The sequence below is a fragment of the Lissotriton vulgaris genome, chromosome 4_1, assembly GCF_964263255.1.
Source record: "Lissotriton vulgaris chromosome 4_1, aLisVul1.2, whole genome shotgun sequence".
Taxonomy (NCBI): domain Eukaryota; kingdom Metazoa; phylum Chordata; class Amphibia; order Caudata; family Salamandridae; genus Lissotriton; species Lissotriton vulgaris.
Genome location: NC_141691.1, coordinates 602653859 through 602666740, shown reverse-complemented (window position 1 = coordinate 602666740; position 12882 = coordinate 602653859). Strand labels below are relative to the sequence as shown.

Here is a 12882-nt window from a genome sequence, read left to right as displayed (position 1 = left end):
CCACCTTGACCACTTGCTGTCGCATGGAGAGCGCGTCATCCACGGCAAAGCCATGGTTGCGAGCCTGGGTCACAGGAAGGGGTGGTGGGCCCATTTCTGGGGGCCAGTGCGCAGGGCTCCAGAGGTGCTTCTGCTTGCCCAAAATGAGCACCTCCGTCTTATCTCCATTCAACTTCAGGAGATTCGCTTGCATCCACTCTGCCACCCGGCTGAGACCAAGTTTAAGAGCGGATTGGGCATTTGCTGCGGCTGAGGAGAGGGAGAAAAGAATCTCGGTGTCATCTGCGTATGAGTAGAGGGATAGACCAGCGTCTTCCACGATGGTGGCCAGGGGCTCACGTAGATATTGAAGAGCGTAGGGCTCAGTGAGGACCCCTGCGGAACACCATACGCAGATGAACGGACTGAGGAGGAGGAGCCGGAAGAGACAACCTGGAAAGTGCGGTTATTCAAAAACGAAGCCAGCCAGGCAAGAGCAGGGCCGGTCACTCCAGCCATTCTCAGAGCTTGCAGGAGAATGGGATGCGAGACCGTGTCGAACGCGGCACTTAAATCTAAAAGAATAAGCGTTGCGGTCTCACCATGGTCGAGGCGAGTGCGTAGGTTCTCAGTAGCCCCCAGGAGGGTAGTTTCAGTGGAGTGGTGGGAACGAAATCCAGACTGAGATGGATGTAAAAAACCTGTAGTCTCCACATGAGAGGAAAGATGGATGTTAACATGCCTCTCCAGGATTTTTGAGGAACATAGGCAACAGAGAGATGGGCCGAAAGTTGGCAAGCATCTTGGGGTCAGCACCAGGTTTTTTTTTTTAGGAGTGGTACTACCAGGGCTCTTTTCCATTCCTACGGGACTATAGATTCCCGCAATGAGGAGTTCAGGAGGTCTTGGATGACTTGTAGAACATCAGGAGAGAGCTGGCGGAGGATGTTCATGGGGATTGGATCCAAGGGAGAACCTGAATTGACCTTCGTCATGCAGGCGAGCAGCGACAGAGTCTAACAGGGGCCAATGCGAGATCTGAGTCTCCAGGGATAGTAGGCTCAGAGAGTCCAGATTGGGAGGGTCAGGAGGTGGTCGGGGGGGGGGCCTAAGGACAGAGTGTTGTAGATGGTTTCTACTTTAAATATAAAAAAGTCCGCAATTTCATTGCATTCTACTACCCCCAATACGGGTGGGGTGGGGTGGGGTGGTGACGGTATTTGAGCCAGCTAGCTTTTTAACCATAGAAAAGAGGGCTTTCGGCCGGTTAATGGCCTTTTCGTAGACTCTGAGATGAAGAGGGCTTTTGCCTTTCTACAGGCTTGATGGTATAGCCTGAGTGCTGAACGATAAATTAATTTATCATTCAGGGCGTAGGTTTTACGCCAAGATCTCTCCAGATGTTTGCATTCAGATTTAATAACTTTTAAATCGTCCGTGAACCATGGGGCTGGGGCAAGATGGGGGATTGGTCGTCTGGAACGGAGGGCAGGTGGTGGTTGATGTTCGAAGTAAGCCAATAGGATACTTCCTGAGCCAGAGAGGTGCACCCAAGGTTGGTATCAGGGCAGGTGGCAGAAAGTGAGGCATTAAATGCCGAGACGTTCAGCTTAGACCAGGCTCTGTGGTTGCCCATAGGGCCAGGAAGGGTCAATCCCTTTGTAGTATGTGCAGGCAGAGTGAAGTAGATGGCAAAGTGATCGGACCAATCAAGGGGCAGGGGAGATGCAGTCAAACAAGATATTGGAGATGGTGATTCAGATGATGAAGCTCCTCAGAAGAGCAGGTAATTGAGGTGCGGAGTATTTTGGTCAGGATGGGCAGAATTTCGGGCCGCCGGGCGCCTCAGGGCGCGGCAGGCGCGCCCGCAGCGCGGACAGGGAATGGAGTGGATTTTATGGGGGCGGGAGAGGGCGGGGCTCATCTCAGCACAGGTGGTCGGAAAGAGTCAACCCCCAACGCTTCAGAGTCTAATCGTCTGCGCGAGGAGCGGCTGGGCAGGGTGAGTGAAAGCAAGTCTTTTGCAAATGACACAGAATAAATCACACATTTTTTTAAACATGCAGCAAAGTGTAAACAAGTTAAAATCACCGCTATCTGTCCTCCAGCTTCCGCCTCAGAGAAGTTGTTATCACTAGTCTCTGTGCCCTTAGATATCTAGTAATCCATCCAGTGTAGATACTGCTGACCAGCAGTTCCTTCCCAGAGAAAAATTCTGACAGGGTCTGTAGGGAGATCAAAAGGGTTTCTTGCTGCCAGTTATGGGCATGCACTTCCTTCACTGTGCTAGCCACTATAATGTCGCTACCATCTGTCTTTTTCCCCCAGGTATGTGGTACAAAGGAACTATCCTTTGGACCACATGGCAATTATTTCTTGCATCTTCAGCACTTTCCTATGAATGCCCAACAAAAACGTTCTTGTGATTCAGGCATTTGTTGAGATCTTTGTAGAACAATGTTATCAGCACAGTTTATAAACATTTCAAATTGGGCGGAAGAGCATCCTGTCCAATGTTAAGATCTGAGGTGTGGTTAATAATCTGGTCCATGGTCTACTATAGCACCAACTTATTTTTGGATTATTTAAACTCAGTTTATGTAGAGGGGGTTTGGCTCAGAGTAACTAAACCTTGCATAAGGCCTTCATAATCTCCACTGGGATCTCTGCCTTCAAGACTCGAAAGCAATCATCAATAGCTTCATCCGTGAGGCCACTTTGAGCCAGGCTTTGTGCTGTATATGGTGGTTTGTAATTATGTGGTTTCAACTGTGGTCTTGTCAGATAACGGTTATTTGTTGACAAATCTAATATTCCTTGCTGCAATCGATTCCTTGGAGCAACAAAGCATGTTTCTGCACAGAATCGTCAATTTGTAGCCAAGATCAACTTTGGGCTGAATCAGAACAGGCATACTGTTGTACCTCCAAATATGTATGGATGGTGCCACTTGATTTAAGTTCAGTTTCGGTCTTCGGAAAAACTGTAGCTTCATATCAGCTGCCAAAATGGTAGTCAAAAACAGAGCTGTCCAAATCTGAAAGCAGTTGGGTGCAACCTTAAAGCAGGGCAGCAAGCAAAGTGCTATTTTGGCAAAAGGAATTCCTTACCGATTCTGGCACAGTGTCTTTGTTCGGAGAACTGTCTCAACTGTAAGACTGTGCTGTCTTCCCAAGATTGATAACTATATTTCCAACTGGTCCTCTTCTAGGAGGCAGTGTGCACTGCGGTTAATAGATCTGTCCAAGGGCCCAGGAGTGGCCAGAGTGAACTACAGTGATAGCGCAAGAAATGCATATCAGCCAGGAGCCACTTATTTTACCAGCATGAATTTAGTGACCTAGAGGCATACCTCACGGTCACTAAATTCAAGTCCGCAAACCAGCCTCATTGAGAACTCCAATTTATTTATGAACCGCACGAAACCCAGATCACGCCTACTCCTACCATTGCAATTTTTACATCCTTCAGCCTTTCTTGTGGAAGGTCAATTAGTCTTCTGTAAAATGTAAGTGGTGTGTGAAGAATACAAAAGAGGTTGATGTGGTGAACCATTTTTAGATCTCTAGGCTCACCATTATTTCGAAGCCCCAAGAGAAAGCACAATGCTGCATCAACCTCACACTTCCTCGCCAACAACAATCAGTAATATTTGATGCTAAATCTGGTGATGGTACCAGCAAAGGAATAATTTCTGTGTTTGCGCTGTGGAATGGATTAAGCGATACTGCACGTATGCTCTGGAAGCTTCCAAAGTTATGTCTTGTTCTGATCCTGAAAGAGTAGGAACAATGCAAGCAAGCTGCCTGCTGCACCGCCTTCCTGGGCCTTGGCTTTTTCCAGCCAGGTATGGAACCAAACATCTCCCTTTGGAAGGACCCTGATAAGACCAGTCCTCCTGCAGGACTGACAGGCCTACGGAAACAAAGGCTTAACAATGAGGCAACAGACGAGGTCTCAGCAATTAGTTAGCAGAATCCCTTGGGCCACCATTGTCCACTTCGGTCCTCCACTCGCACAAGGAGTGGAGTCACCAGAATCTGGAACCACCAATTTCTGTGGAGGCAGTAAGTGGGCCACACAGTGGATCACTTTGAACAGGTGGGCATCAAACAAATTCCTTCTTTACTGCCCAACAGATATGGCAATATATGCACTGTCCAGTCACGTCATAACCTCTAATGGTTTATAGCTAGGAATTCTAGTCAGAGCTTGCAGTTAGGTGGAGCTTTGCAGGGTGCATGTGGGACGATAAATCTCACCTTTTTTCGTATCTTGCCCTCCAGGGTAGGTTTCAATATATGAAGTCAGACACTTCTGGGTTATGTGCCGCAGGTATAAAAGAAGTGCCGCCCTCTACAAATCTTTGGGGGAAGCGATGTTGGAAACATCACCTCTCAGCTGTGAATGAGAGTCACAAAGGAGTATATGCGAAGGCATATATTTTTGGCATTACCCCATGCGAGGGAAATTCTATCTTTCCAGCTGATCTGAATCCGCGTGGAGCATAAGTAAGTTCTAGACTACATATGACCTCCCGAAACAAAGGCAGTGTGGCTAAAACAACATGGCACACACAGGTCAGAGCATGCGAGTAAATAATGTATATGAGATTTCTTGTACATCCGATAAGTAAAGTGGGCACGCATTTGCACAGGTTAGCGCCAACACAAGACAGACAGACTGCTTGATGGTGGAGTGTGGGTAAATATAAAATACATGGGGATGCAGCTACATGTGCCATTTCGGAACAGGGAAATGGTCGCCAAAAGAAACGGGTCGTGAATCTATTTTCTTCAGGGTAACTGTGCGCCCTCTGAACAGTCTGGAATTGTACACCAGAGGGATGAGGGCGCATTTAACATCAAGGAACTTCGTCTGCTACTTGCAAATCATGGCCAAACTGGTCAGTATCAGCGGTTATATTCAAAGGGTGGCGGCAATCTTAAACTTCCCTCGTGACGGTCTTTTAAAACGTGGAACATCTGCTGCTCTCACATCTGAATACTTGCGTTTGTAAAGTTCCTTGCAGGCTGCAGCTTTCCGTGTTAACCGCTCACATTTCAAGCCACAGCCTGTAAAACAACCACGCCATTAGCTGGAACGCTTCCCAGTGAAAGAAACGAGCCAAGCTTCTTCACGGACTCTAACCTTGTTACAATGGAATGTAGTCGGATATTAATCTGCATTAGCCACTACCAAGTAAGGGAAGGGTAAGGATTCTGGGAGTTGTTTATGAATACTTCAACTGCCTTTGGGTTTTCACTGTAAACTGTTTGCCACTTAAAAAAAACACATAAAATGTTCCTTCTACAACAAACTGTTCGTTATTTTAACTCACATTTTACACACTGCTTAGGTACTGGTCTCTACTGTTGCAAAACAAATGCTTGGCCGTTTCTAAAATGATGTGATCTCTTTCCTGCTACTAAGTTTTTAGTTGTAAGTAAGGGGGGGCTGAAGGTCACACTAAATGCGCCAAAACAAATAGGACCACTTGACTAACATCCAGCTAGTCTTAGGTAACCACAGCATTTAGTGTACATGAGGTACACCTCAAAGGCAAACACGAGGCCATCATTTCGAGTGGCCCACAAACTGCACAGTATCCATGGCACAAATGTGTTACACCAGTTAAATACTGATATAGCAGGGGCAGGGTACTGTATTTACTAAGTGCGCGTTCTGTGCACTAGTAGGATTTACATTCCTGGGAATGAGGGAAAATGTGCTACAGCATGGGTTACTACCAATTCCATGGTTTACAGGCAGTGTTTACTGTTTGCTTAACCAATTTGCATTATGTTTTACCTTGCGAAAATGGTTCCAAAAAAAAAAAAAAACAACTGTGCGCGCCCAGCCTTTAATCCCAATTTAGGCAGAAGCAGGAGTTACTGCTTAAATCATAATTCGTACCCACAACAGAATGCGGGGCTAAGCGGGCGGAAAAACTGGCCTATAAACAAAAAAACGTTAGAGTTCCCCATTACATAATCAGGACACTCCTGTGCAGATTACATGATCGGAGTCTTCAATCCCTATTTGTGGACTATGGACAAGGCAATTCATCCATCAAAAAACGCTGCACAGTAGTTATGTCTGCAACAACATAACTAACGTGTTATATTATGGCAAAAGGCACAGCAGCTCTGCAGAAAAGCAGCACAAACTTTAACATGTGATGGTTTTGGAGACAATGCCAGAAAAGGAATTTTAAAACCGACGTAATCAATAGTGGTTATCAGATTTACTCTCAACAGAAATTTTTTTAGGAATAACCTGTGGCGTAGTGTTACCTCGATGTACATTGGGAAGTGGGGATAAGGTTGTGTAACTGCTTTTGAGAAGCCTATCAATGTTTTTGGTCTCCAAACAAATGATCCATCCAGGAACCGAATACAGGCTGTTAACTAAGAGTAATAGATCTACTATGAGAACCAAGCGCAAATATATCAGATGTCTACAAACTGGACATAAAATGCAGGATTATACTAAGGTAAGAAGCTTCTACAAAGTTTGAAGCAGATTAGAAACATACAACAAACAACTGATCTACCCATCAAACATCAACTGCGGAAAATAATTTGTATGCAAACCGGACGCACTGACTACAGTGCCATTGGGTATTAGGCCTACATACACCAATTTATTGAAGACAAGGATTGGGTAAATTGATTTTCCGTTCGAATGCTACTATCCTAACGAGGAGGCGATCATTCTCCCAAGATGTATTTGCGTAGATTGGGTAAACCAACAAGAAGTGGGAGCACTCCCAGCACAATAAATAGTTTTTCAGACAGAAGATTATTTAAAAGGACGATTTAGTTGTTGTGTAATCCATAATCTGGCAGAAAGGTCCAGGCGTGCTGCGGTTGTTATTTAGAAGACAAAAGGCATAACTAGCTTTTAGCTCAACACTATCATGATACAGAAATATTGGCAGCAGAAAACTGGACATCTAAGAAACACACACAGGTTTGAAATTTCATTGCTTTGCATGAGCATTTCATTTTAAAAACGTAAATTCTCCTTCTGCACTTAAAAACCACACACAAACGAAGGAGAAGTCATCATCCGGTTAAAAAAAAAATTTGACGAAAATACTGAGCGGCTGTCAACATTAATCTTCATGAATGCCACAAAGTAGTACAATGGATCACCTGGAGACAGGTTATAGCCAAGTAAGCTTGAAGTTACATTTTGTTAATTATAGCAGAGGTAGTGGCGCATCTTATTCATGTTTGAAATCATTTTTGAAAGCATACATCAAAATACTTGCCAAATAGCCTTCCATTGCACATGAAGGTAGAAAACAATATTCTCCAATACAAATAGCACTTGAAAACATTTGTAATAAGCAAGATTACCAAAACTATTGCAACTATTAAAACATCCTATCCTGATTTGATGCCCGTAGAGATGAAATAATGTATTCAATGAACTGCTCTATCCCACAATTTAATAAAGAAAAAACCCGAATCAGTTACATATTATAGTAACAAAAATATATTGCTTTATACAGCATTTTCCTACAGTATTGCTGCCATTTTGTAGAGCTATAAATAGCAGATCTCACTAGCACCCAGTCTAATTTCTTTTATTTATCGGACGGTGTACGCCCGTTACAGGCCCTTAAAGAGTTGTTTAAAGTAAGGGCCATGATCTTGATCGCCAAGGGAGACCATGACTTTGGACGTGGGGATTGACAAGGTGGAATAGCCCAATAGTCATCGTCACCCATGAGGGCACCCTCGCTCGTTCCCAGAAGTGGCTCATAGTGACAATTCACATCTCCAGCCACCAAAAGGTGGCAATCACTGGACAGTGTAGTCAGGAAATGGGATAACAGGGAGTCGTCCCCCCTAGTTGGAAAGCGGCAGTCGTTAAGGCGCTGCTAAAAAAACCCTCCTTGGACCCAGCTGAACTGGCCAACTACCGACCAATATCCCTCCTCCCCGGGACCAGCAAAGTCGCCGAGAAACTGGTGAATAAGAAACTCTCCCAGTTTCTTGAATCCAATAATCTGCTAAAAAATTCACAGACAGGCTTCCGCCCAGGACAGGGCACCGACATCGCCCTCCTGGCAGCAGTGGAGGAGGCCAGAGCGCTCTTGGACGAGGGAGGATCAGTGGCAGTGATCCTCCTCGACCTGAGCGCGGCCTTCGACACCGTCAACCACCAACTCCTGGTCAAACGGCTCAAGAAGGTAGGAGTAGAAGGCACCGCTCTATCCTGGCTTTCCTCTTTCCTGGCCCAACGTTCCTTCCAGATCTGGGAGAATAACACCCGCTCCTCCGACACACCCCTCCAATGTGGCGTGCCTCAGGGCTCCTCCCTGAGCCTCACATTGTTTAACATCTATATGTCCCCATTGGAGGAGGTTGTCACCCCGTTCGGAGTGAGCATTGTCAGTTATGCGGATGACACACAACTAGTTGTCTCCCTTTCCCACCCTAGTCAACAACCTGCGGACCTATTTAACTGCTTGACGCAGATCCAAGGGTGGATGAATAACTCAGCCTTAAAGCTGAATGGTTCTAAAACTGACATTCTCCTTCTGGGTCAGAAAGGACTCATCTTCCCTTTGAACATCTGGCCACCCTGTTTGGGACCCCCCCCCCCCCCTGCCCCCAAACAGGAAGTAAAAAGCCTGGGAGTATGGATGGAAACAGACCTTTCATTCTCCACGCAGGCCAAAAAAGTAGCAGGCACCTCCTTCGGGCTACTCAAATCGATGAGAAAGATCCTGCACCTTCTTCCACCCACATCGCAAAGACTGCTCATCCAAGGCCTCATACTGTCCAGGCTTGACTATAGCAACGCTATATACCTGGGCGCACCCGAAACAACCCTAAACAAACTACAGAAAATCCAAAATGCTGCCGCCCGGATCCTCACGCACACCCCTGCCAGAGCTTCAGCCAAACCTGCTCTGAAGCTCCTTCACTGGCTTCCAGTGAGGGAACGAGTAATATTCAAAGCCTTAAGCCTGGCCCATAGACTACTGTAGAATCAGGGCCCCCCCATTCTGAGGAAATTTATACAACCGTATAAAGCCCCCAGATCCCTCCGATCGGACAAGGAGTCCCTCATCATCTTGCCGAGATTCAAGAAAGCCCGCACGGGTGGAAGACGCTTCTCGATCCACACAGCTCGCCTATGGAACGCTCTCCCCCGAGACCTGAGGAAAGAACCGAACTACCTGCGATTCAGGAAACTACTCAAAACACACTTGTTCCCTTAATTTTTTTAACCACTTCTGTTTAAAATTGCTGTCCCCCCCCCCTTTTTTCTCACCCCGACCCCACAGGTGTAGGGATCCTTAGCGCTGGGATACCTCAGGGTGACTACGCGCTCTATAAAAATTTTTAATAATAATAATAATAGGACGTCAATGGTGGTCGACTCAGAGGCCAAACTAACGGGGCGTGAGTATACATTCACAATGGTTAGTTTGAAGGAATTTGGCCATTTGATTACTATACACTGAACATCGTCAGAGTATGTGACCAAATTCTCCACCACACAACCGAGATGAAGAGCGACCCAGATGGTGAGACCACCTGAAGGTCGTCCTTTCCCTCCCCCACCTAGCAGTAACATGGTATGTGGCAAATCCCACTCTAAAGTGTTCATCCCTTGCCCAAGTCTCTTGAAAGAGACAAATTTCCATTCTGTGAAGTGAAAGGGAAAACAGAGAAAGGGTAGGAAGAAGAAATAGTATCACAATCACACAGCAAGCAGCGGGTGGACACTAATCAAGATGAATCAATCTATGCTCCACAGAAAAAAAAAAAAAAAGAGTAAGTGACGCCCAGTAACTGCTGGCCAGTTAGTAGGCAAAGAAGAAGGACAATGATTCCAAAGAATGATAAGCAATGAGCTGGCTCCAATCCATTTATTTTAAACAAAACCACTCCCGTTGGACAGCACATGAGCTGTCGGCGGGCGAGACGTGATGAGACACGACTCATTGGATTGGAGGAAGCAAACGCCCTCGACTTTGAATGCTCTCTATTAATGGTTGAAATGTGCTGGTTCTCAACACTGAAGAGGTGTATTTCCTAAGAGTCACATGGATCAGTTCTACCTACATCAAGTTTCACTGCCAAAAAGAACTCCTTCCACTTGCAACTCCTCCAGTGGGCCTTTACATGTCCTTATTCAGAGGATTGCTTTGGTACCTGGCAATAACGAAGTTCTGATTTCAGCATGTTAACTGTATGTGGGGCTCGAAAACAAAACTGTCAAAACCAAACAGTTCAAAACTGTTACTCAGGTCATTTGCGTACTAAAGTCTGACTAAACTTCTATGGTCAATATTTCCTTTGACTAGCTCTCAAAGGCTAACGACTTACAAACAAGACGCTGACACGATCTTACAAACATCCGACTACGTCAAGAACGTTTCCTGTCCTCACCAGCTCACCAGACGCTGTATATCTGCCTCCGTGAACACAATAACTCATCCTTCTTAGCATGCAAAAGCCTTCAGTAGAAGCAACGGGTGACACTGACATTTTTATTTTTTTTAAACTGCATCATCTTGTCAGTGTGTTCAACTACCGCCCACTGACATATCAAAGTGTCATTTTATTTCCACGTCACCAAAGACAAAGTAGTCTCTCTGCAATTCGCTACACCTCCAAATAAAGTGAACAGTATCCCTTTCCCTTCACCCACGGCTTGAACATTGCTGACAGTGCCATCTCCTTGACGGGAGCTCTTTTCCTAACCTCAGCTTGCGCCAAATACCCCTGTGTCTGTTTCTATAATCACGTGTATAGCCATCGACACCCAAGCACGCCCTTAGTTAAACTAAGAAACTCCGCTCGTTCTGCCCGCGTGCTTCCTGAAATCCAAGTCGTTTGCATGAGGGATGCAACGGGAGGGAAAGTCTTTCCTTTTGGGCTTTTATGGCAAGGAGCTCTCTACCCATACACAAGTTCACATGCAATTACTACTCAACTGCCAGGGAAATACATTACACCCTGACTCGCCAAGCGCTACAACCACTCTCTGCCACCAGTAGGGTCCTCGGCAAAGTGCCTTAAAGGCTATCAGATATCAAAAGCATCAACTATGTTGTCAGCTATTAAGAAAACTCTTAGTAGAAACATATGCACCATTTCGTACGTATAAATACTCTGCTAAGGCTTGCTGGTTTGAGTAAACCATGATTCGTGCTAGTCCCTCCAAATACCATTTTCGAAAATAAACGAAAAACATTTTAGTGAGATGCTGTTGCAACTATACAAATATCAATATTTAAAAGAAACTGCAACTTATTGTACACTCATCGGAGATGATGTATTTACTATGAAGTTTGTGTAGCTATATATTTACAGAATGGCAGCAACTAGCAAACATCACACTGAGTTTTCTCTAAAAATACTACTTTTTCTCGGTGAACAAAAGATTTTCAGCTGAACGATTACTGCATGACAACTGAATCCTGTGTAAGTAGAGAGCTCCTCTTACACCGGTAAAAAAACAACTTGGGGCGCAGCTAAGAGAAAATTAATCGTAGAAGAAATGGACCTAAGCAGACCTGCACAGTTAAAGTGGTACTTTTGGCCACAAAGAATAAATGTCACTTTCGAGCGAGATCTAAGGCACTGCGCAGTCGTAGCGAGTAGCTGCCCTAGCACAGACATGAAGGTAGCTCATGAAACAGAAATTAATCGTGCGAAAGAACAGCTGGCGATGAAGCCAAAAGCACCAAGTCCCTCCCAACCAGTCCTCGCCCCCTGTTGGACCATGGGCTGGAAGGAACCGCAGCAAACAAGGGGCTGGCAGGCTCAGCTTTGGGAGAGGCAGCCCCAGTGTGCAAGCACAGCCCTAGTTCCTATTCCACAACAAAAGCAATATAAAAGTCACGCACCTCTGTGAAAGGGTCCATCCTACCGGCAGATTCTGAGTCTTCTTCTCTCGGGATCTAGCGCTACGACGCACAGACTCACACTATCTTTTCTCCAACACAGAACGTTCGAATTTGAATTTCAGCGCCGTCGCTATGAGCGCATGCGCACCAGATGTCTCTCCATGGGGTAGGCACGGGTGGCTCTCGCTGTCATTCGGCGGAAGTGACCGCCCAGAGCGGGTGTGTCGTTTGTCATTCCAGGAAATAAACTACTACAGAGCCCGGAAGTAGTCAAGACCCGGATACGTCCGCTTTTATTACACTGTTCCTTCCTCCGGTGCCCGTCTTGTTCTTCGCTTTCGTGGTGCAGGTTCAGAACGTGCCACTTTTATTGCACAAGGCCTGTTCAGTTAATAAGATGTTTTATCAATCACTGAATATATATATAAAAAAAAAATTTTTGAACACAAACACCATTTTTTTATTTTTTTATTTATTCACCCATTTTTATATAGCATGAATTTTACCCAGAAGTGTCAGAGCGCTTCACAAAAGAGCGAAGTAAATTACATAAAGAATGAAGAGTAGCATGGAATTAGGTAAAACTACTTTAGGTACTCATGTCGAAAATTACAGATGAACAAATAACAGATACATTCAAGATTACATAATACGAAAAGGTGGCTCTTTTAGGCAGTGCTTGAAATGAAAAAATAGAAGTGCAGGTACTCTGTACCAGAGTACTGGCTTGTTTCTAAGAAGTGCCGGTGCTGTCCAATTAATAGTATTACCTTTCTCTTGAGAAGTGCCGGTACTCTTTCTCAAAATAAAAAAGTGCCAGTACTGAGTAACGGCCAGTACCAGCCCATTTAAAGCACTGCTTTTAGGGTAATACAAGTACAGAATACATATTTACAAAATTGAGCTCTCTTTAGTGACATGGCAATCAGGGTCATGCCCTGGGATGAGGTGTATTATTCAAAGAAGTGTCTTTAGAAGAGAAGAGTTTTAAGATCTGACTTGAAGACTGGAAAGAGGTG

General features: G+C 45.2%; 1 protein-coding gene across 2 annotated transcripts in view; it reads right to left on the bottom strand.

The window, feature by feature from the left end:
* ANLN (anillin, actin binding protein) overlaps window positions 1-12009 on the bottom strand; it is a 256636-nt gene extending 244627 nt beyond the window's left edge. For both annotated transcript variants that reach the window (XM_086964829.1, XM_086964830.1), the window contains exon 1: window positions 11864-12009. In XM_086964829.1, coding sequence (XP_086820955.1) covers window positions 11864-11881 — 18 coding nt within the window. In that variant the 5' untranslated portion in view covers window positions 11882-12009. The remainder of the gene's footprint in view (window positions 1-11863) is intronic.
* Window positions 12010-12882: the final 873 nt, after the last annotated feature.